This window comes from Lipotes vexillifer, unplaced genomic scaffold, assembly GCF_000442215.2.
Source record: "Lipotes vexillifer unplaced genomic scaffold, Lipotes_vexillifer_v1.1 scaffold1048, whole genome shotgun sequence".
NCBI classification, from domain to species: Eukaryota; Metazoa; Chordata; class Mammalia; order Artiodactyla; family Lipotidae; genus Lipotes; species Lipotes vexillifer.
The window spans coordinates 213,434-238,918 of NW_006785351.1; the positions used below are offsets into that span (position 1 = coordinate 213,434).

At 38.1% G+C, this 25,485-nt stretch overlaps 1 protein-coding gene across 1 annotated transcript in view; it reads left to right on the forward strand.

Moving 5' to 3' along the window:
• The first annotated feature begins 249 nt into the window (after positions 1-249).
• Positions 250-25,485, forward strand: part of TMCO1 (transmembrane and coiled-coil domains 1) — a 45,695-nt gene continuing 20,459 nt past the window's right edge. Inside the window, exons 1-5 of the mRNA XM_007457389.1 lie at positions 250-461; positions 869-946; positions 10,263-10,322; positions 21,004-21,050; positions 22,407-22,474. Coding sequence (XP_007457451.1) covers positions 392-461; positions 869-946; positions 10,263-10,322; positions 21,004-21,050; positions 22,407-22,474 — 323 coding nt within the window. The 5' untranslated portion in view covers positions 250-391. The remainder of the gene's footprint in view (positions 462-868; positions 947-10,262; positions 10,323-21,003; positions 21,051-22,406; positions 22,475-25,485) is intronic.

Sequence of the window (25,485 nt, forward strand, 5' to 3'; positions counted from 1 at the left end):
GAAATGCAGACGAGTCAAAACAAGTGGACTCTGGTCGAGAAGAAAGAACACGCCACCACCACGACGAGCAAACGCTACCGGACGACGTTCCGCCGTCGTAACCCCGTTTCAGCGGCTCCAGTCCCAACTCTCGCGAGATTCGGCCTGAGCGCCAGCCCATAAGCCCCAGAGGCACGCAGCTCGGTTTCCGCGGGATTCTCGCGGTAGCGCGACACGCCAGGAGGAGCACTTCCGGCGCTGCCCCCAGAAAGCGGAAGTGAGGCTTCTAGGCTGAGAGTGTCGGTGTGTTACTCGGCTGTCTTGAAATCTAGGAAGTCGTTTTCGTTTCACTTTTCCTGGCTTTCGAGCGCTTCCCCTCTGGCGGGTGGGAGTGCAGAGACTGAAGCGCAAGATGAGCACCATGTTCGCAGACACGCTGCTCATCGTGTTTATCTCCGTGTGTACGGCTCTGCTCGCCGAGGGTGAGAGCGGCTGCTTCTCTGACGTTTGATCAGTCCCCGAGGGAAGGATCCTAGGCCCTGGGTCCCTTGAGCCTAGGGAGAGGTCGCGAGCCTTGGCGGGGTTGGGATTGGGGTTCATCTCCATTCCAGGGAATCTTACCTCCAGGAGCGGGAGGGGTAGTGTGAAATCGATTGCCGAGGTTTCTTCGGTCTAGGGGAGGTTTCACTTGTGTGTTTGTGAAGACACCTTCGTATCGTGTCACAGTTTTGGTTGAAGATTCAGTTGTCTTAACGTTTGAAAAAAGTTAACTATTGGTGAATACAAAGCAAAAATTGAAATCCATTGTTATCCAACGGTAACCACTAATAAAGGCTGTTGTGACCGTTTCAAACATTTCTCTATTAGCATGCTGCTTTTAATGTTTCAGGTATAACCTGGGTCCTGGTTTACAGGACAGACAAGTACAAGAGACTGAAGGCAGAAGTGGAAAAACAGAGTAAAAAATGTGAGTATGGGGCTTCCCTGGTGGCGCAGTGGTTGAGAGCCCGCCTGCCGATGCAGGGAACAACGGGTTCGTGCCCCGGTCTGGGAAGATCCCACATGTCGCGGAGCGGTTGGGCCCGTGAGCCATGGGCGCTGAGCCTGCGCGTCCGGAGCCTGTGCTCCGCAACGGGAGAGGCCACAACAGTGAGAGGCCCGCGTACCGCAAAAAAAATAAAAATAAAAAAAAAAAAGTGAGTATGGCAACATCCTTTAAAAACAGTTTTAATACATCAGGCTCACTGAGTGCATGTTCACAGTACATATTTTAGGAGCATCAACTGGTGTAAAAACTTCATAGGAATACAAAGGTGAATGTGACTAGAATTGAAGTCTGTTTAGAAATATAAGATTTATTTTTTAAAGAAAACTTTTTTTAATAAATTTATTTATTTATTTATTTTTGGCTGCATTGGGTCTTCGTTGCTGCGTGCAGGCTTTCTCTAGCTGCGGCGAGCGGGGACTACTCTTCATTGCGGTGTGTAGGCTTCTCATTGTGGTGGCTTCTCGTTGCGGAGCACGGGCTCTAGGCACACAGGCTTCAGTAGCTGTGGCACGCAGCCTCAGTAGTTGTGGCTTGCGGGCTCTAGAGCGCAGGCTCAGTAGTTGTGGCACACGGGCTTAGTTGCTCTGCAGCATGTGGGATCTTCCCAGACTAGGGCTTGAACCCGTGTCCCCTGCATTGGCAGGTGGAGTCTTAACCACTGCACCACCAGGGAAGTCCCGAAATATAAGACTTTTATGCAGAATATGTAATACAAACCTCAGTGGAGTGACTGACAAGAGAGGTACTTATGTGCTGTGGTGGTTCTAAAGAAGAAACCCCATTCAGTTGTGAGGGGCCATGGAAGCCTTTGTGATGCAGATAGCCTTGCAGTCCTTCATGCGTAGTTAGAATTTGGACAGAGGATGAGATGAGGAAGGAGTTCCAGGCAAAGGAAATAGCATATGTGCAAAAAGGGAAATTTTAACTAGTAAGGTGTGTTTGGAGAACAACAGGTCATAATGATTGGTATCAAGGTAACTGGTGTCTTCAGGGATAAGCCAACTTTCATTTGGGTCTGATGGTTGAAGGAATATTTGAGGAAAAGTTTAAGAACAAGTCAAGTTTGTTGTTTTTGAAATAAAACAGAAATTCCACAGGATACAGCTGAGGGGGCTGCTATAGGTATAATGTGAATGGTTCCTTACAAGCTTGATTTGGTTTTCCGTCTCCTTTTCTGCCTTATAAAGATTAACTCTAACTTTCACATCTTAAAATTCTTGTGACTTTCTGTATTCTATGACTTTTCTGTATGTCTTCATAAGAGTTTGAAGTTTGCTTTCTTACAACATCCCATTTCTAATATCCACCTGTATTCTTCAGAAAGTCTTTCTGTATTCTTCAGAAAGTCTTGTGACTTTCTGTATGTCTTCATAAGAGTTTGAAGTTTGCTTTCTTACAACATCCCATTTCTAATATCCACATAGTAATAATTTGTGGTCAGTTGTGTAAAATTATTTTCCTTTTCTAGAAAAGGAGACTGAGACTCAGAAAGGTTAAATGATGTATTAATGTCTCAGAGCAAAGAAAGAATTAGAAACCAAATTCAGGCCTTTTAAGTTACGGTTTACTGTTCCTTCATTTATTCAATGTTGTTAATGCACCTCAACATATTTAAAACCAAACTCATTATCTTTACCTTCACAGATGTGATCCCTTTCCAGTATTTCCCTATTCGGTGAATGGTACTTCCTTGCTTCCAATGGTGCAAGCCAGAAACCTTACTATACTTTCTTCATTTGGCTTTCAGGACACCACACTCTCTTGGTTTTGCGCTTACCTTGTCAATTGGTCGTTCTTTTGTAGTTTCCTTTTTGGTTCCTCTTCTTGACCTCCTGTTGTGGGGAGTGACTCAAAATTTATTTTTTTTCCTCTATACTCCCTTAATGAACTCATTCATGTGCTCTATTTGCCAGTGACCCCCAAATTTATATCCTTAGCCCTCTCTGCTAATGCAAGATTCAAATATCCAACTATCAACTTGTTAATTCCACTGGAATGTCTAATGTATATATCAAACCCAACCTGTCCAAATTGAACACTGTTCCTCACTTCCAAGCCTGCTACATTAGTAGCCATCACAGTGTCTTGGTCAGTGTTAATCCTGTACTTGTGTAGGACATAAGGACATAATCCTTGTGTAGTTATCTTTGACTCTTCTCTCACAGCCCACATCCAGTACTGTTGGGCTGCCTTCAAATATATCCAGAATCTGCCCACTTTACATCACCTCCACTGCTAACTACCATAGTCCAAGCCACCATCATCCTTTGCATGAATTATTGTGATAGCCTCCAACAAGTGGTTGTGTTTCCCTGTAATCTGTTCCCAAGATAGCAGCCAGAATAATCTTTTTAAAGTACATCAGGGGCTTCCCTGGTGGCGCAGTGGTTGAGAGTCCACCTACCGATGCAGGGGACACGGGTTTGTGCCCTGGTCCAGGAAGATCCCACATGCCGCAGAGCGGCTGGGCCTGTGAGCCATGGCCACTGAGCCTGCGCATCCGGAGCCTGTGCCCCGTAACGGGAGAGGCCACAACAGTGAGAGGCCCGCGTACCGCAAAAAATAAAAAATAAAAAAAAATAAGTATATCAGATCATGTCCCTTCTCTGCTCATAACTCTGTGATGGTGTCCCATTTTAATTCGGAGGAAAAGCCAAAGTTTTTACAGTGGCCTACAGAGGTCCCCTGTTACGGCTCTGATCTTCTTTCCCTCTCATTCACTCTGCTCCACCCTCACTGACCTGTCTGCTGTTCCTTATTACACATCAGCCTCACTCCTGGGACCTATCTAATGGCTGTTCCCTCTACCTAGAATGTTCTTCTCTGTGATATCTGTTTACCTAACCCTTGTATCTTCTTCAAATCTTTGTTCACAGCTCACCTCAGTGAGTCTTAACTTGACCACCCTATTTAAAACTGCAGTTAGCCTACCTCCTGTACCACTGCCGCTCCTCATCTTCCTTATCCTGCTGTTTTGTTTTGTTTTCATTCATCTGCTACAATGAACGCTTCACTAGGGCAGGGTTCTTTTTTTTTTTTTATCGTTGTTGTTTACTGATGTATCCCATGCACCTAGAAAAGTGACTGGCACATGGGAAATGTCTAATAAATAATTGTTGATTCAAATACTTCCTTCTATCTCCCTGTATGTGCAGTCCACTCTCAAGCCCTGATCCTGTTGTCCTCCTGAAGAGTTTTCAGTCTTTCCACATCTCTTCATTTCCACCACCATCACTTAGCCTAAACTTCTATCACATTTCATTTGATTTACTGTGATAGACTCCTCATTGCTCCACCTGCAGCCACTCAAATTTATTCTGTTCAGTAACACCTGGAGTAGTTTTTCAAAACACAAATCTGATTGTGTTATTTGCCCTTCTTAAAACACTCAATTTCTTCCCATTGCTTTGAGGACAAAGGTGTGTCCTACAAGGTCTAGCGTGGTCGGGTACCTCCCTCTCTCCCTCTCTGACCACATCTGCGTCATGTTTTTCCCTCCTTTCTATTCTCTAGCCATCCTCTGAACTAATCTTGCTTTTTCCTACTGTGGAGCTGGGCTTTTGTATCTACTTTTTCCTCTGTCTGGAATAATTTTCCCTTCTCATTTGTCTAATAAACTCCTAGTCATTCTTCAGATCTCAAAGCCTTATTTAGTCTCCCCAGCAGGATCAAATCTTTAGATCATGGACCTTAATTTATCCAGATACTTCTCCTTAGAGAACTTATCATAATTACAATTTTTTCTATGTATGATTATTATTCAAATAATGTCCTCTCCCCAACTCAACTGTAATTTCTATGAGGGCAAAGGCCCTTGTGTCTCTAGCACTTAACACAGGTCCTGGCACAGATTCACTACTTGATAAAAGCATGTGGAATAGCTTAAAGAATAAATGATCTCTATCACATAACATCACATGTATTCTTTGTGAGGAATTGTTCTGCTATGATCATAAACTAGTTAGCCAGCATGCAGTGGCATCCAAAGACAAATTTCATATCACATGTATCATGGAGTAGTCTTATGAAATACAAAACACCTTTAGTTTCTAATTTGTTTGGATTAATATTCTCATACCTTAAATACTTATATGAATTTGCTCTGTAAATTTTGGGCTTCCTTAGTATCCACAACTAATTGCCTTGTTTCTAGTTATCTGTATTATAGAAGTTAAGTCTCCTTCACCTGACACCTAAATTCAAAGTAATAGTTGCCAGGCAAAGCTTCCATGGTTGTATTTTTTAATATAATTGACTAATGTGCTTGCTTTGAAGATAAGTATGAGGTAGGTTGGTGACGATTGGAATGTCTCATGGCATTTCTTATGGTCTTAGGTCCTCTATTTCAGGTAATCTATCGAAACTCAGTGAACATGCACAGACATAGAAAACAGATTTATGATTAGCAAAAGGGAAGGGTCGGGGGAGGGATAAATTAGGAGTTTGGGATTAGAAGATACAAACTACTATATATAAAATACATAAACAGCGAGGTACTACTATATAGCACAGGGAACTATATTCAATAGCTTGTAGTAAACTATAATGGAGAAGAATCTGCAAAAGAACTTATGTATATATGTATAACTGAATCACTTTCCTGTACACCAGAAATTCACACAACATTGTAAATCAACTATACTTCAATTAAAAAAAAAACACAAGAACTCAGTAAGCATGTATTATTTTCATTTATATGATCAGTTGACACATGATTGCTCGCTGTAGAGGTCACCATGATGAGTGCAGTACACAATGAACGGGCATAGATACTGTCTTCTAGATATTTGTAATCAAATGGATAACTATTATTTAGCATGGGATATTTAATAGGAAGAAATAAGGTAAATTCCCTCTTTGAACAAACGTCTTAATTGCAAACATAATCCCTTCTGACATTCTGTGTTCAAAATTTCATATGGATCCAGGCAAGAAAAGTTTGTAGGGACCAAATTTATAGATGGCCCATGGGAATTCCCTGGTGGTCCAGTGGTTAGGACTCCACGCTTCCACTGCAGGGGACACGGGTTCAGTCCCTCGTTGGGGAGCTAAGATCCCTCAAGCTGTGCAGTGTGACCAAAGAAAAAAAGAAAAAAAAAAGAGAGAGATGGCCCAGGCATAGAACTTGTACATAACTATGATTAACATGTTAAAGGATCTAGTGGAAAATGTAGACAATATGCATGAACAGATGGGGATTTTCAGGAGATGGAAACTATAAAAAAGTGTCACATGGAAATGACAGAAATAAAAACATATCAGACATAAAGGATCCTTTGAGGAAGTTATCCGATATGCAAGCCCTTAAAAAATTTTATCTCAGCCAACTATTGGAAAATACACTACACCAAGACAAATGAGTAAACCAAAAAAAAAAGGAAGATATGAACTCCAGGAAACAGGAGCTCCAACACAGGACTCAGGTGAAGGGAATCGCCCGGACGATGATGAAGGCAGATTTAGATCTGATATTCTTAGGAATGTCGGCTGTGCACCAGGCTGAGCTTGTAAGAGGGTGCTAGGAGAAACTTCTTCAGGAAAATTTATAATGTGTAATGATCTGACTTTGTACAGGAAAGATTTAGACAGCTAACTAAGAATTTGGGGCTGAATTATTGATAAGTACGGAGACAACCAAACATTTTAAAATGCCGTAAATCTAGGAAAAACTTGCAGGAAGTTAAATTGTTTGCTACATAAATTACCTGTGAACAGTATTTTCATGGTCATAATTTTGTAAATGTTGAACTCACATTTAACCAAAATTACAACTATATCAATGGATTTTATGATGTAACTAGCTTATTTCAAGATATAGGGGTTAAAAGAAAAAAAAAAAAACTTCATGGGAGTTCCTTGGTGGTCTAGTGGTTAGGATTCGGTGCTTTCACTGCCATGGCCTGGGTTCAGTCCCTGGTCGGGGAACTGAGATCCCACAAGCCACCGGTGCTGCCAAAAAAAAAAAAAAAAAAAAAAAAAAAGGATATAGGGGTAAATATCAAAATAATCAGCTAAAAGAGGTAAAAGTGGTTGCTCTTTGAAATGAAGGAAATAGGGAGTGGGGGCAAGCATAAGACCATTGCTTATCTTTAAAACTGACTCTTTAAAATAAATGAGTGTTTTACTTTTTTTTTTTTTAAACTATTTTGTACTGGAGTATAGTTGATTAACAACATTATGTTACTTTCAGGTGTACAGCAAAGTATTTCAGTTATACATATACATATATCTGTTCTTTAAAATGTTTTTCAGTGACAACTCTCATTGGATGATCACCAACTTGTAGACTATTAAAATAGTTACTACCTAATATTTTAAACTTATATAAAAATCTAATCTATTCACAACCTCAGGCAAACAAAAATCCTTTATGAGTATAAATAAGTAGGCAGCCACAGTTGAAAAAGTAGAAATTTTCTGTCTGTTGAAACAATTTTGAATCAATCAGTACATTTTGGACTTTGATAGCTAATAATGAATTTAAGGTGACTAAAGTGTATTTTCACACGTTTCAGTGAACAAACCAATCAATAGTAATAAACCAAACTGAAAGGAAACCTTGCTATTTCATCTACTCTTTGTTCTGTAATAAAGCAATGGGAAGCACAGGCTCAAAATGTAAAAGAATAAAATGAAATGAAAAAAATAAAATGATTAAAACCTCAAAAAAAACTTGTAGGGTTTTTGAGGAATACAAAGAAATATAAATATATTTGAATCAGAATTAGGTGTAGATTTCATATCTTGAGCAGATCTGATCCGAGGCATTATTTGGAGAATACTGGTGTTACCTACAAAGCTGTCCTATTGTGGTGGGGCCTTTGACAAAAGATGCTTTCATAAAGGTACCAAGCTGTTTGATTTAGGTGGTCACTAGACTCATGAGTGTGCTCTAAATGTCAGTAAGTCTTTTTTCGTTGTGTCACTTTAATAATGTAGACCAATGAAAGTAAATGATAAGGATTAAAGTACTATATGTAATTGGATTCTTGTAACAAAATTATTTATTTGAGAGCATTTATTAAGTACAAATTATTGTAAAGTATGAAGTATTTCTTTAGTTTACAGTGCAACAGGATAAAGCTTTTAGAGTAATTTATAAACTGACAACTCTAATTCAGAACGCAGCAATACCAGGTCATGGGCAAAAAATGTGTTTCATAGTAGACATCTTTTATTTTTGTCAAGTCTGATATCTCCATTTCTTTTCTTTTTCTTTTTTAGAGGAGGATCTCCCTTTATTTTTTTAAATTAATTAATTAATTTATTTATTTATTTTTGGCTGCCTTGGGTCTTCATTGCTGTGTGCAGGCTTTCTCTAGTTGCTGCGAGCAGGGGCTACTCTTAGTTGTGGTGCGCGTGCTTCTCATTGTGGTGGCTTCTCTTGTTGCAGAGCACGGGCTCTAGGCACGTGGGCTTCAGTAGTTGTGGCACGCGGGCTCAATAGTTGTGGCTCGTGGGCTCTAGAGCGCAGTCTCGGTAGTTGTGGCGCACGGGCTTAGTTGCCCTGCGGCATGTGGGATCTTCCCGGACCAGGGCTCGAACCCATGTCCCCTGCATTGGCAGGCGGATTCTTAACCACTGCGCCACCAGGGAAGTCCAGTATCTCCATTTCTTGTTATGGGGTTAGGTTCTGGTGAATAAATATCAGCAAAAAGAGATTCTTCACAACTTCATGAGGTTAAAAAAACATTAGGTTAATTTATATTATCCCTAGAAAAGATTTATCTAGTCTTAATCCAGTGTGCTAGAAGATCAGGTTAATGTTCATTGTATCATCTTATGTTTCTATTCTCTAGCCTTCTGACTTTTTTTTTTCCCCTTGTTTTTTATGCAGTCGTGGTTAAATGCCAAGTGGCTGTGTTATAGTCCTTCTGAGGTGGGAAAGAAATATTTTTTGTTTCTTTGGTTAATAATAATGATAAAGAATAAAGCATCAATGTTTCTGTCCATTTTGTCTTTTAAAATGTTATTTCTGTAACATCTTGTAGAATTTGATTTAATTTCCTTTTATGATCTCATACTAGTAGTTCATTGTAAATCTCTGTCTTAGGACTTCCCTCGTGGTCCAGTGGTTAAGACTCCAGGCTTCCACTGCAGGGCACATGGGTTAGATCCCTGGTCAGGGAACTATGATCCTATATGCCGCCTGGTGTGGCCAAACAAAAAAAAAAACCCTCTTTTTTCCCCCTATATATGTCATGTTTTATCTTTTTATCTACCTAGAACAGTACCTGTCACTTAGACACCCAATTCACACACACACATTTTATTATAGTCAGAACTTTACCATTTTATTTGTAATAGTGGAGTTACATTGAATTTTACATCTCTTTGATAAAGGAGTAACACCAATTTTGCTTTTAGAATTCGGCATACTTAATATACTAAGGGAAAGATTCCTACCTGCCAATTCTCTTTAATGCAGCTTTTAGAAATAATACATGTGCTGTACTATTTGCTAGTAAAGGAAGTATACTAAGATAATATAAGAAACAGATAATGTAAATAGAGTAAAGGTAATTTTTGGTGTGTCTACTGCTAGTCCATTCATAGGTGATTAAAGATAGTAAATATTAAATATAAATACGTTAACACTATTCTTCAAAACTTACTGTATTGTTATATTAATTGAAAAGCCTCAAAAAAAATTGGTCTTAGCTTTTTTGGCTCTCCTGATCTTCCTACCCTGTGCATGTGTTGCCATTTTTCTATACTATAATTGTTACTTGATTATGTGCCCTCACTAAATTGCTTTTTAGAGGGCAAGGATCATGTTTATCTTTTTATTTACCTAGAATGGTGCCTGTTAACTTAGGCAACCAATAACTGAATGAATGAATGCCCACCTTCTATGGTGAATATGAGAATGGCACTACAATTAATCACCTGAGAGCAGAATTTTAAAATTGTGCTTAGACTCTACCTAAGGCAATCATCCACAGCTAATGGTCTGAAAATCATCTCAGTTTTGATTGTGACTTTGTGTTTATAAAGTCCTTTATGGGTATTTAATTAATGATGCTTACAATATTGCTGTTTTATTTTTAGAATATTGTGTCTACCTTTTACTGTCAGCAGGTGTGGGAGCATACCAGTTAACCATGACCATAATCAAAGGCCGCATGTAACTATCTTGTAAGCTTCTTTCATTGGTTCAGCTGTGGTAAAACATCCTTTGTTTCTTTTGTGTAATGCATAATTAATTTTTACTGTGTTACTATGTTGTTTACAGTGGAAAAGAAGAAGGAAACAATAACGGAGTCAGCTGGTCGACAACAAAAAAAGAAAATAGGTAAGATGAGATTGGTATACAAAATATTGAAGTTTCTTGGAAGAAATAAATTCTTAGATAATGAAAATGTAATAAAGTATTTAGTAGTGGTAACTTATGTTTGTATAGTTTTATGGTCTACAAAGCACTTGCATATGTTATCTTACTTGATTCTCTATTGTTTTTGCTCTTAGGTTTGAAATTTCAGTTTAGTGAAATGGTGTTGACAGTCATGGCTTTTGAACTTGGCTGAAGGTTCTTGGCATAGTTTGTAAAAGGATATTGTTTTTCTTATCTGAGATGATTATTTCCAGTTAAGTCTGAGTTACTTGTATTTATTGTTGCCATAACTTCCTTACTGAGAATTGACTGGTGATGGAGATCTACCAAGATGTAGGAAATTTTCTGCTGAGTAATTTTACCTAGTCTGCAAAATAATTATATGTTTTTGGTTTTCCAGTGTGATTTAGAATTTAATACAGAATGTAGTTCAGTTCCAAAAAGACAATTTATAAGTGACTGCCTGTGATTTGTATTTATACTTTATAATGCTTCCTGATTCTACAGTCAGAACAAAATGGCTTTGAAATTGTGTATTTGGCTCAGAAACTATGTCTCTATGCCTAGAGACATATGCTATTAAATCCTGGAAGATTACTCTACCAGGCTAGACTATACATGTGTTCTGTTCTGGTTAAAGCTTTTCAGTTTAGTGTAGGGGTATCAGATGTGTTCTAAATGGCCTATTCACTTAGTTCCATGGCAAGATGCTACTGTACATCTGCTCTGTATGTGTCAGTCACTCTGGTGGGCATTGGAGAAACAAAGTAGGAAAAAATTCTGTCTTTTAAGACAGGGGTCCCCAACCCCTGGACCACGGACCATTATGGGGCCACACAGCAGGGGGTGAGTGGTGGGTGGGTGAGGGAGCGAAGCTTCATCTGCCGCTCCCCATAACTCCTCATCGTATGCACTACCACCTGAACCATCCCCACACACACACCCCCGCCCTCCTCGTCTGTGGAAAAATTGTCTTCCACGAGACGGGTCCCTGGTGCCAGAAAGGTTGGGGACTGCTGTTTTAAGAGGTCTAAAGAGGAAAAACAGATCAATGCAGTGTTATACTTACTTTTTAGATATTCTGAGTGTCATAAAAGTAAAGAAGAAAGGATATCCAAACCAATCTAGAGGATCAGATTTTCTTTAAGAGATAATGCTTAAGCTGAATCTTGAAGCTTTAGTGTGCGTTAACTAAGTAAAAATATAAATAAATAAAATACTGGTCAGTTGAGTTCTTACCATCTGCAACACCCTTAAGTAAGCACTTGACATTTTTTAATTCTCTTAACAGTGGTATGTGGTAGTGAACAGTGTTACCTCAGTTTTAGAGATGAGAAAATTGAGGTTTAAGTAACTTGCTCTTGGTCATTCAGTGGTATGATGGATTAAGTCAGTGGCAGAGAAGGGGTTTGAACCTAGTCATTCATAACTTTAAGAATCTGCAGTTTTTTTAAATAAATTTATTTATTTATGTTTGGCTGCTGTGGGTCTTCATTGCTGCGCACAGGCTTTCTCTAGTTGCAGCGAGCGGGGGCTACCCTTCTTTGCAGTGCACGGGCTTCTCACTGCGGTGGCTTCTCTTGTTGTGGAGCACAGCTCTAGGCACGCGGGCTCAGTGCCTTGCAGGCTCTAGAGCACAGGCTCAGTAGTTGTGACACACGGGCTTAGTTGCTCCATGGCATCTGGGATCATCCCGGACCAGGAGATATCAGAGAAGTTGCAGATTGGGATGAGGAAGAGGAGAGGATGATTTCAGGTTTGAACATGTTAGATTTGCAGTGTCTGTGTGACAATAGGGCGGAAATACTTGGTATACTGTTGGATGTATGGTTTGGAGCTGGCAGAGAGATAAAGGCTACAAATAGAATAGAATCATATGATTATAAATTATAATTGAGTCCACAAAGTAAATGAAATCACACAGGGAGACCATATAAAGTAAGAAAAGCAAAGAGCTAAGGATGGAGAGAGTCTTGAGACATAGAAATTTGAGGGGTAGAAGAAGAAGTAGAGCTTGAAAAGGTATTGCCAGAGAAGCTGGAAAGTAGTTGTGTCACGGAAGTTGAGGGGAGAGTTTCAGAGGACAGGAAGGGTTAGAGGCTGGGTGTTAAATATCTAAGACGCAAAACAGAGATAATTAGTGATTTAGCAAGAATAATTTCAGCGGCCTGATAAGGGATAGAAGCCTGATTGTATAGATTAGGGAGATAATGCATGGTGAGGAAGTAAAGACATTGAACATGGGTAATTCTTTGGAGTAGCTTTGCTATAAAGGATAGGCAAGATATAAAAATGGAAGGCACATTACCCACTACCTTTAAAATTGACAACACAAATTATCTATACTCAAATTATTTTACCATGGAATGCCACCTTAAATTGTTTGCTCACCAAAATGTCATCAGAAGGTAAAAGAAATAATATTTATGAAGAGTTGCTTATCAAAATCTAATAGGAGTTACAAGACATAATATTTGTTAGGAGTTGCTTGAAGGACAAACATCCTATCCATTCTGTAGATTTATAAATTTTACTCCTAAATTAAACCAGACTATCAGAAATCTGTAAACCTAAATAAACTTGTATATAGTTTTGGACTTTATAAAATTGCTTCTCCTCTATTTCTCCTTGACATTTGCACTATTAGACATGTCGTGAAAAACTCAACCAGATAAAATTTACTGTAGTGCTGCTATGGACTATTTTTGAGAACATTATCTACAACATTGCACGATACCCCTTTGACGAGAAATTATGGAAACTTTCTAGTAGTCTTCAGTGTCGAGACAAGCAGTGATTCTCATAAATAATTGATTTTTTTTTTATCTTATTGACCCTGTGCTTGAACTGATGGTTTTTCCCTCCAATTTGAGACTGGCTGCTAATAAGCATAGAGTCAGATTTGCTATTCATCTCCAGCAACTTTATAAGACCAGTTAAATGAATTTTTGTATATTGACCCTATCTACAATTTTGTTATTATGCAACCCTTACTTTCCCTTTGCTCAGATTCCCCACTTGGGTTTCTTTAAAATTGTGTGTGTGTGTGTGTGTGTGTGTATGACTTCCCTGGTGGCACAGAGGTTAAGAATCCACCTGCCAATGCAGGGGACACGGGTACAAGCCCTGATCCAGGAAGATCCCACATGCTGCAGAGCAGCTAAGCCCGTGCGCCACAACTACTGAGCCTGTGCTCTAGAGCCTGCGAGCCACAACTACTGAAGCCCGCGTGCCTAGAGCCCGTGCTCCACAAGAGAAGCCACCGCAATGAGAAGCCCGTGCACCGCAACAAAGAGTAGCCCCCGCTCCCCGCAACTAGAGAAAGCCCGCGAGCAGCAACGAAAACCCAATGCAGCCAAAAATAAGTAAATAAATTTATTTTTTAAAAAGCAAACATATATATACAGTAATGGGGAGACTATAAAGAATGATATTGCTGCATTTAAAGAAGGGAGTTTTTAGTAAGAGGAGTGTGGTCAGCAATATTCAGTGTTTTAGAGAAGCAAAATGTCATTGATATCACTAGGTGAAGCTCTTACAGATAATGGTCTTGGGTAGAGACATTAATTTGAAACTGAGGTGTCTGAAGATTTTATGTTTCCCATTCTTAATTTCAGGAGCAGATGTTTTGGTTATTTTACGTTTCCGTCTCATAAAAGAGAAACTACTTTTGATGTATGAATTTTATTTAGATCTTTTGGCTGCAGTCAAGTTACTTCAAGTAATGAGGAATTTAAGGATATATGTGATGCAGAACTCAGGAAAAGCTGAACTAATTGGTTATAGAAAGGCAGGAACTGTGTTAAACCAATTCCTGCAGGCAGAGCAAGCGCTGGGATAAAGCCAGACATTGGGCTCCACTATTAACTTTTAGTACTTCTCTCTCTTCTGTTCTTCAACTTCCCCACTTTCTCTGCAGTGCTTCCCTAGCATTTAATTTTTGCCTGTGCCTAACTTTGGCTTGTCTCCTGTGGTTCTTTCTATATCGGTATTACTCATAATGTGCTCTCTAGACCACCTATATCAGTATTGCTTGAGATACTTGTTACAAATGAAGGGTTCTGAGTCTTACTCCCAGGGTTTACCGAATCAGCATTTCTGGACATGAGACACAGGAGCCTGCTTTTTTAACAAGCTGCCCAGATAATTTTTAGACGAACTAAAGTTCAAGAGCCAGTTCTACATTACTGTTTTGCTGTTTCTGCTCCCACAGTTAAATGATTTACTTTCCCAATATTTTCTGGTTTAAATTCCTGCAAGAAGGAATCCAACTAGCTCAGCTCATCTTTTTATGCCGTAGGTCATGGGTAAGCCTATGGATTGACCTCCTTTTTGGTCAGTAGTGGCAGGGCAGGGGATGTTAGGAATCTTCATAAGGTTGAACCTCAACAGAGACTATGATGAGAGGGAGATATTCCCCAGAAGGTGGCCAGAGAAGGGAGAGCAGGCATTCTGAAGCTTTGCTGAATGGGGTGTGTATCTCCTTTCTTGGTGACTTGGAAATATGGGAGGACATTTTTTTTTTTTTTGAAATTTACTAGGGGCCCTGAATTAATATATTTATTCTAGATGTTTATCTATGCTATTTGGATTTTCTATAAAAGAAGGCTGTAGCAGGCATTTCATTTAAATTTTGCTTCTCCCAATCTACATGAAATTTTAAAGGCATGTTATTAATTGGTCTTCCATTCAGGACAACTCAGAATATAAAAATATCATGGCATACCTAACTCTTTTAATCTATAGAGAAGCATCTGCTATTTTGATCATCTCTTCCTTATTTGAAAATATTCCCCATCTCCCAAACTGTCGGTTTGATCAGACTACCAAGTTGCCCCTTGAGTACTTTAATTGATTTATATTCTTTGACAGAAAAGTCACTGGTTATTTATTTTTTATTTTTTTAATATTTTTGGCTGCATTGGATCTTTGTTGCTGTGCGTGGGCTTTCTCTAGTTGTGGTGAGCTGGGGCTACTCTTCGTTTCAGTGCACGGGCTTCTCATTGCGGTGGCTCCTCCTGTTGTGGAGCATGGGCTCTAGGCGCGCGGGCTTCAGTAGTTGTGGTACATCTGCTCAGTAGTTGTGGCTTGCGGGCTTTAGAGCGCAGGCTCAGTAGTTGTGGCGCCCGGGATTAGTTGCTCCACGTCATGTGGGATCTTCCTGGACCAGGGCTCAAACCTATGTCCCCTGCATTGGCAGGCAGATTCTTAACCACTGTGCCACCAGGGAAGTCCCGTCACTGGTTATTGACTAAGGTAAATGATGACGTGTTTGTTTCTTAAATTATATTATCTTATTGTTCAAAGCCTAATGCTGTCAAATAAAAATGTGTGATAGATTGCCTTGAGGTATGTTCATTCTTTGGTCAGAATGGATGTCGTCGTTGCTACTAGTGTATTCCAATAGCTACAAGAAATGTAGCTTCTTTTTAGTTGGAGTATTCCCTTTTAGAATTTTAATGTTTCCTTTTGTCTATCATCTTGGATAATAAATCATCCTAGAATATAAATATCTCTCCTTTATACTTCCAGTTTTTTCTCTCCATGAAATTTCCTCAAATTTCATAGAGGGTATATTCCAAAAGTTCAGTAGTAAAAGGGTGTATAGAATTCCTTTCAAATGGAGGAATTGAGGTATGATTCTCCTCTGTATTAAATCCTGAGGTTCTGAATGGCATAAAGAATAGTTCACACAGGACAAGTGAACACCGCATGACATAGAATATTTATTTCCAGCACTCGGCTTGGAACCTTTAAATTCTAGATCTTCAGGGGAGGTGTAGAAGGTTTTAGACATAGTTTTCTCCCTTCTTATGTCAACATAACAGTTGAAAGGTGGGTTGGGAAGTACAACCATCTTGGAAGCCTTGGGCTTCTAGATGTTGAGTTTTCTCAAAGGAGAAAACTAAGGGTGAGTGAACCTTAGGAGGAGGTTCACTAGCTATACTTCTTTCTTTTGTTTGTTTGTTTGTTTTGCGGTACGCGGGCCTCTCACTGTTGTGGCCTCTCCCGTTGCGGAGCACAGTCTCCGGATGCGCAGGCTCAGCGCCCATGGCTCACGGGCCTAGCCACTCCTTGGCATGTGGGATCTTCCCGGATCGGGGCACGAACCAGTGTCCCCTGCATCAGCAGGCGGACTCTCAACCACTGCGCCACCAGGGAAGCCCTAGCAATACTTCTTTTAAGTAACACACCACCAAGATGAAAATAACATTAGACTGAGACAGTGACTTCCCTACCTTATTGGGGCCAAGAAACAACTTTTTGAGAGGAGTTATGCTAGTTAACTGACAACAGTTAAGGGCCAAGTTTCACACAGAGCAATAGAGAACCAGTCAATCACTTTTACTTATTTCAGTATACTCTTAACTATTTGGGGTACTAGAAGTTAAGAGTTAACTAGCTAGCTTTAATTGCATCATCTCAGCCAAAACTGTTCTCATAATTACATGAAGCATTATGCTCAAATATTTGATTGCTGCTAATAAACAATATGAATCATCATTTCAAAATAAATTGTTTGCACTTATTTTTACTTATTAATGTGACTTTCCCAGAAATTATTCACTTGAGGAAACAAAGTTTCTTGATAAGGGAAAAGCAGATTGTTTAAAAAAAGATACCTTTTTCAATACAGTTTATTAGAAGTTGGATTATTCTTATAAAACCATGTATTACATGGTGGTTATATTGACAAACCTGTCTTCATAAGCTTATTTAACCCATAATGTAATGTAAAAACTTTATTTTTAGGGACAATAGTTGGTTTTGTTTTTGTTCCTCTTTTGTATTGCTGGTAATTAAAAGCAAAATTGGTTAGGAAATAACATTTAAAATTTACTTAAATCATTGAGGCTTAAAGAAAAGTAGATTTGATTACAGTATGAGAGAGAAACTCTAAAAGGATGTTTTAAGTACTTTTAAGGACTTAAATGTTTCATTTCTCATTGTGTCTAACAGAATATCCTTGTAAAACTTGAATCTTACATTTTAAAATAATGAGAATGAATAGAATAAATCTTTGCCTAGCAGTTTTATTAGAGCCACGGTTTGGTAGTCATAATGGAAGAGAGATAGAGAAGGAGTTTAATAATTTTCTAAGACCGGAAAGAAAGAGGGTAAAAGAGAGCATGGGTATTGAGAGAGAGAGAGAGAGAGAGAGAGAGAGAGAGATTAGGAGGATCTGCGATACAATTAACTGAGCTGGGAATGGAGAAAACTGAAAATGGAAAAACTTTAGATTAGGCATTGGGGTTACTGGGAAGAGGGGAGGTATATAAACCTAACGGTGGCTTTATGGAGATATTTACAAGTTTATTGTTCATAACTTGGGGAGTACCTGAAATTGCTTCCCTATTGGTAACATTTCTATTAGATCAGGTTTGCTGTTTCCCACATGGGCATTTCTGGATTTCTGAAAACTCTTTCATTGTCTAGGACTTTAAATGTTATAGTGCTTGTAGTGTTTATGCTTCTTGAGGCATCTTAGCATTTCCTACCAACAGCACATCAAGGTCGTAAGAAACTTGACTCTGTTTCTTTTATCCCCTCCAAAACCAGACGAATGTTAACTTATTTCTGAATTATTTGACACCAACAAAACCTACTTTATTTGTATATGGTAGGCACCTAAAAACAATTTGAGTTGAAAAATCTTCAGGAACCAAGCACAGTAGTGTTGGGATATATCATAAACCTGTACTGCTGTATTCTTCTTAAGCCATGTATACATACAGTCTACCTTGACACTACATATGGTTAGAGCTTCTGTTTGGACATAATTGAAAAAAGTGGAATAGAACTTCATAAAAACTGTGTCACTTTAGTGTCCTCTCAGCCTTTCAGGCTTTAAGTGCCTCTTCAGGCTACCAGCTTTATCAAAGACTCCTGTCCCAGGAAAGGGATTTTTGGTGTAGGGTATCTTCAGATCAGCTTTTATTATATTGCTGATTCATTAAGCAATATTGAGCGTATACTACAATACTGAGCAACTAACTACTTGCCAGTTACTGAGGATACAAAGATGAAGAAGTCCTCATCCTCCAGGAGCCTGCCATCTAGTTGCATTGTCAAGTACATAAACAGATCATTATAACAAAATGTATAAACTCGGTGAGTATAATGATAGAGATATGCTTGGAATATTCTGGAAGCATAAAGAAAGGACTTCTAATCCGGTGTCTAAGACTGCATTTTCCAATACAGCAGCCTGTAGCTATATTTGACTGTTCAGATTTTAAGTTAATTAAAATTATTAATAAATGAAGTTGAAATTTTAGTTCCTCGATCATACTGGTCACATTTCATTGCTCAGTAGCTACATGTAGCTAGTGACTACTGTACTGACAGCACAGATGTAGGATATTTTCATAATTGTAGAAAGCTTTTTGGAATAGTATTGTTTAAGGAATCAAGATTGTCAAAAGGAGGTGACACAAGAGCTGAGGCTTAAAAGTTGAGTACAGGCTAGCCAGGAAAGGGTTTGATAGGGTAGGATAAAACAGTCTAGGTGGAAGTAGGGTAGCCAACCATCCCAATTTGTCTAGTCCGAGGAGTTTGTTGGGATGTGAGATTTTCAGAGCCAAAACTGGAACAGTCCAGGGAAAACTGGGACACTTGGTCACCCAAGGTAGAAGAGACTTTATGAACAAACACACTGAATCAAGAGAAAAGCATCATATATACAGGAACTTAAAGTTGTTTGGTATTGTAAGAACATAAAAATTTATGGGAGTGGTTGGAAATGTGGCTGCAGAAGTAAGCAGGGGCCAGATGCAGGACTTGCAGGTGATAGTGAAACATGATCTTGGGACTTCCCTGGCAGTTCAGTAGTTAAGACTCCACGCTTCCACTGCAGGGGGTGTGTCTGATCCCTCATGGGGGGAACTAAGATCCCACATGCTGCGTGGCGTGGCCAAAAAAAAAGAAACATGATCTTGTAGGGATGAAAAGCCATGGAAGGATTTTAAGCTGGGGAGTATCAAGATTTTGTTCAGTTTTGCCTTTTAAGTAGATCTGACTGCATTTATGTGGAAGATGGATTTGAGGGAACAAGTTTGGAGGCAGATCTGTTAGGAGACTTGAAAGTAATATAAGCAAGAGATGTTAGAAATCCTAACTAAGGAAGTGATAGTAAGGAGGAGAGGAAGAGGTAGATTTCTTAAGTATTTATGAGGTATAATTAATAGGACTTGGTGTTTGATTGAAGATAGAATAGGGAGTCAAGGATGTGCCAAGGTTTCTAGCATAGATGCTTTTCTATACCTTTCTTTTCATGTCTCAGTGGTAGTCCTTTTCCCCCTCTACTTGGTTTTATGCCTGTTTACCTTCTAATCATCCCAATCTTCAAACACCCAATTTTAAAAAGTCTTATTACATCTTAAGAGGGCTGCTCAGGTAGAAAAAGAGCTCTAGCCCCTGAGATACACCTTAGTTCCACCCCATTTTGTTCATTTTCTTCCATATATCTTCATAATCCCCACTTTCTCCTGCCTGTATCCTTTCCTCCTAGGGGAAACAAACTGGATAGGAACGATTTAGGACAAGGAAACATATATTCATCTCACTGTACATTGTTTGGAAACTACACTCCAGTCTGTGGTTCCTATAGGCCTGTTCTTCCTTCCTTTCCTTTAACTGCCTGAACTTGCAGCCCTCACACCAGTTTCATATATTCCAATTGTATATTTTTTTTAGAGGGTATTATATTTTAACTTCATAAACTTCCTGTGAGGGTGAGGATTTGTGTGTGTTTTGTTCATTCATTTATCCCTAGTGCTCAGAAAAGTGCTCGGCATTTAGTAGGTAATCAATAAGTATTTGTTGAATGAATTGATCCTGGTGATAAAAATGCATAATCAAAGAAAGCAGTAGCATAGTATATATAGAGCTATATATAGAGATCATTGGGTTAGGAGTTGGGAAACTTGTATTCTTGTCCTGGCTTTGGCATAAATACCTGTGTGGTCTCTGAAAAGTCACTTCTCCTTTGCTGGGCCTTTGCTGGGCCTCATTTTCTTCATAAGTACAATAAAGTCCCTTACGTTGATGGAATACAGTAAATAAGGTCAGTAATGTACAACTGAGACTTCTTTAGTGGTTAGGTTCTGTGTATATAACAATTTTCTTGAAATATATGTCAAATTTCCTAGCTTTCCAAGTGACTTAACTATGAAACTATGCTTATTTTTAGATTGATTTGACTGTAATATGAAAGAACCTGAATCTTAAATTCATCTTAATTGGCTTTTAATTTTTAGACTCCATGCTCTCTTAAAGAAACTGAAAGAGGGGGGAAAAAATCATAACAGATGGGTAATTAATACTTGAAACCTAAGTACAGTCATTATGGTTATACTTCCTTTTGATGTAATGTAAGAGTATATCTTAATGTACAGAGTCCAGACACTTCAAGTTTAAATTAAACTTTAAATATTTTTATTTATTTAATTTGAACTATTTTGGTGCCCTGCTGCATTTGAATTTTCTGTTAGTACAAAGTATACAGTATTCCATGTATTCAGCTTATCTTATTAAGTGATACTGAGGCAGAAGTGCTATTATAGTCATCAGGCAGAGACAGTTTAACATCTGCTTTGCTCTCAGCGCTGTGTATATTAACCAGTTCATTAATTCTTTGCAGAGCGGCAAGAAGAGAAACTGAAGAATAATAACAGGGATCTATCAATGGTAAGAGTCCTAAATATAACTTCATGATAAACCACATGTTTTTCAGCAAAAGACCCTGATTTTCATCAAGTACACTGCACTTACCTTTTCAGAAATTTATAGTTATGCAGGCTATAAATAATATCATGGTTGTTCCTGGACCAAATAGAAGTGAAAATATGCTACTGGACTGAAGCTTCGTGTTAGTAATATGAATAGCTTTTTTTAAGGGTCTCTCGAAGTCATAATTTGTCCCTTTCACACAGTTTTTATTAACTTCCCCCTTACGTTTTCAAATGAAGTAGCTTATTTTCTTTTTCTTCCTCATGTTATTGCTGAATCTTTGGCTTTATGGTGACCTGGTAATCCCAAATAGGAGTTGGAGCATCATAGATGGCCTTTATTGTGGCCTTTATTCTTTAAGAGGCCTTTTGATCTGAGGGTCAGGCATATCATAAAGTGTAAGGAAAAGTGATTTTATTAGCCATTTACTCATTATTTATAAAGAGTAGAGTTCAAGCATGTCTTTCTGAGGTGTAGGTAGGCTAATTATATGGCTTGGCTTATCTTTCTACTTACTTTCTGTATATTCAACACAGGACATCTAAACTGTGCAACAGTTGTCTTTTGCTTACCAAGAGACCTTTGCTGTGTTATTTTATCTTCTGTTTCTTGAAATTCTTATTAAGAAAGATCATAATTTAGAAGTGCATTTTTTTTGAAAATAGCTTTTCTGTTGTTGCAATTATTACATGTTCATGAGACCAAATTTGGAAACTGCAGAAAGAATAGATAAAAATTGCTGATAAACTGTTAATCTTATATCTTTATGATCTTTTATTTGTTTATACTTTTATGGCACATGTGATTAAGAAAGAAGTTAGCTGCAAGAAACAAAATGCTTAATAATGGCTTAAACATATAAAATTTTTTTCACTTGCACAAGAGGTGCAGAGGTTGGTAGTCCTGGGCTGCTGTGGCAGCACAGTAATGTCACTAAGGACTCAGGTTAACCTTCCTTAGCTTATGGTCGTTTGGTTGTTTGATGGTGCTTTACTGTCAGGCATTATGTTCTTCATTCCAGGCAAGAAGTATGGGCAAAAGGCCTAAAGGGATGCTAGCCAAGTTTGTCCCTTTTAAAAGTTCTGGTTGGTACTTACATCTCATTGGCCAGAGTTGGGTCATATGACCACCCCAATACTATTCATCAGAAGCTGGCAAAGAGAAGAGGCCTTGGAGATGGAGGGTGGGTTAGCCAATAAACAGCTTTTTGCCAAGGAGCATCTTTTAGAAATGACGTAAACCAAAACTTTTGGGGTGTGCTTTAGTGGTGGTTTTTCTCTAGTGTAAAATAACAATTCGTTGGTTTCCTTCCAGGTTCGAATGAAATCCATGTTTGCAATTGGCTTTTGTTTTACTGCCCTAATGGGAATGTTTAATTCTATGTGAGTAGCCTTTTATATGGTTTTATCTAAATATTGCTCTATGTGTGTGTATATGTGAACAATTAGCTTTTTTGGTAATATTTTGATATTTCAGATTTACAGAAGAGTTACAAGAATAGTACATTGATTAACCAGATTCACAATTGTTAACATTTTGCCTCATTTGCTTTCCTTTTTTCTCTGTTTCTCCATATCATATATGTACTCATTCATACATTATTTGTATATTTTTCTGAATCATTCAAGAGTTTGTTGTAGGCTTCATGCCCCTTTACCCATAACTACTAAAGTGTGTATTTCCTAAGAACATGGACAGTTTGATTTTGATAACTCAATCCAGTTGTCAAAATCAAGGGAAATTTAATTTTGATGGAATACAATTATATGATAACTGTTTCACCCTCTTAATATTGAAGATATCTTATATGTAAGGCAAAGACTAAGGTTTTATGGGTCCTCTAAAAAGAATTTAGTATGTCTCCTGGGTTTTTAAGTTCCTTACTAACAAAATTCTTCAAAATGAAGGTAGTCGTACAGAGATGTTTTGACTCTTAAAATAGAGTCTTAACAACTATAATCTTGTTTAATAATAAGGTAGGTTACTGTTGTCTAAACTAGCATGTAGCAGGCCTGAGTAATTGTGGGACTGCTTTTGACAGAACCTGGGAAAATATCCAGAGATGACAAGCTGTCATTTCTTACCTTTCAGAGCTCTCCTGAACTATCCCACGCATTTTCCTCGCTCACTCTTATCCTTTCCTTTCTCCTACTCTTCCTCCCCTGCTTCATTTCTACCTGTCTGTCGCTCTCTCCTTGTACCCACACCCTGCCCCACCTCCAGTCTGTTCTTCTCTTCCCACCTGTCAAGGGCCTACTTTGTGCCAGGCATTGTACTAAGTATCAGAATATAACAAATAAGATGTATTCCCTGCCCTCAGTAATATCAAAATTTTATAGAAAGAAAGGACAAACAAATCAGTACATTGATGGATGTGTGTGTGTGTGTGAAATATAGTAGGGGGGGGAAAGGGGAGTGGTTATTTTTACTTAGGTGAGGCACCAAAGGGAATGTCCAAAATGATTTTAATGCAAAATTTCCACTTAACCAGTGATTACTAAAATCATAGACCTTTACTGCTGAAAAGGACCTTTGGAAGATTAAATAACTTTCCCAAGGTCTCTAGAAGTCTCATAATTTCTAACTTATAACTCTAAACTCAGTATCCTTTTGTCACTGCTATGCTTTCTTTCATTTCTTAGGTATATATCACCGTGGATTACCAGGCAAACCAAACACTGAAAGATTTTGTAGTTAACTAGTAAACTTCATTGATACAACTCAAATACTCAAATATTCTTTAATTTGTCACATTCTGGACAGTATAGAGCTAGCTAAGTACTCATCTATATTTAAAAAAATTTGATGCTTAACATCTTATTTTTCTCATACTTCAGATTTTTAAAATAATATTTTTATAGGTTAGTGGTGTGTGTATGTAGAGCTATTCTTGCTGGTCTTGGCTTTATTGTGTGATACCTACAATAAATTTGAATCACTGCTTTGCTTGAAGTTCAGCATTTGATTTTATTCCTTAGTCTTATATACAGGTGGGTTCTAACAAAATAGGCTGATTAAGAAAGAACTGTGGGGAATATAGCCAATATTTTATAATAACTCTAAATGGAGTGTAATCTTCAAAAACTGCGAATCACTATGTTGTACACCGGGAACTTATTTAATATTGTAAAACTTATGTATACCTGAATTTTAAAAAAAAGAAAAGGAAGAAAGAATGGTGGCCATTTCTACCAGTGGTAATGCTGCCTTATATTCATGTGGTTCTCTTTCTTAAATGTTATTTGTGAACATATCATGGTATGAACGGCTGCTCTATGGGAAGGGCATCTGATTCAAATATATTTTTCTCCCAATGCCATATTTTTCCCCTCAGGTGTAACCTTTTATTACATTTTTTTCTGTAATCATTGAAGTAATAAATTCTTACTGGAAAAATTCCAATAATATATAAATGTATAAAATATGAAGTAAAGATCACTCTGCCTTCCTCAAATGAGTACGTGTCCTTTCAAGATTTGTACTACTTCTGTCCGTATACAAACATTTAGATATTTGTATGTATTAATTTTTATACCCCAAAATGGTTGTTTTGTAACCTACTGTAGTTACCTGTGATAATTTTTTAAATACAGTATTTGTAACTCTTGCATAATCATTTTTAGAGGATTTTTTTTTAATTTTTTAAAAATTTATATTTTTATTTTTATTTTTTGGCTGCGTTGGGTCTTCATTGCTGCATGCAGGCTAGGATTTTTAAAATTATTTATTTATTTATTTGGTGGTACCAGGTCTTAGTTGTGGCTCGTGGGCTCCTTGGTTGTGGCATGTGAACTCTTAGTTGCAGAATGCATATGGGATCTAGTTCCCTGACCAGGGATCAAACCCGGACCCCCTGCATTGGGAGGGCAGAGTCTTAACCACTGTGCCACCATCTTGCATAATCATTTTTAATGTCTGTCAGTATTCCATTGAATGGATGTACCCTAACTTATATAATCTTCTATTAATCTTCACACAGAATTTTCACAGGTAGTATGTACACCAGTGTATACTTATTTTTTCCTCAGGCATATCCTAGAAGTATTGCTTAGGTGAAATTTTTTTTTTGGCCTTGCCACACAGCATGCAGGATCTTAGTTTCCCCGACCAGGGATCGAACCCGCGACCCCATGCAGTGGAAGCGCGGAGTCTTAACCACTGGACTGCCAGGGAATTCCCCTAGAAAGCTTTTTATTAATTTATATTTTTCGATTATTGCCCTCAGTACTTGTGAGTGGTTCTTTCTTCATATATTTGTCATCACTGGGAATTATGTATCTGTTTAATATTTGCAAATCTAATAGCTAAAAAATAATATTTCTTTTAAAATTTGCATTTCTTGTGAGATGTAGCATCTTTTCATATATTTATTATGTTTATCTATTTCTAAATT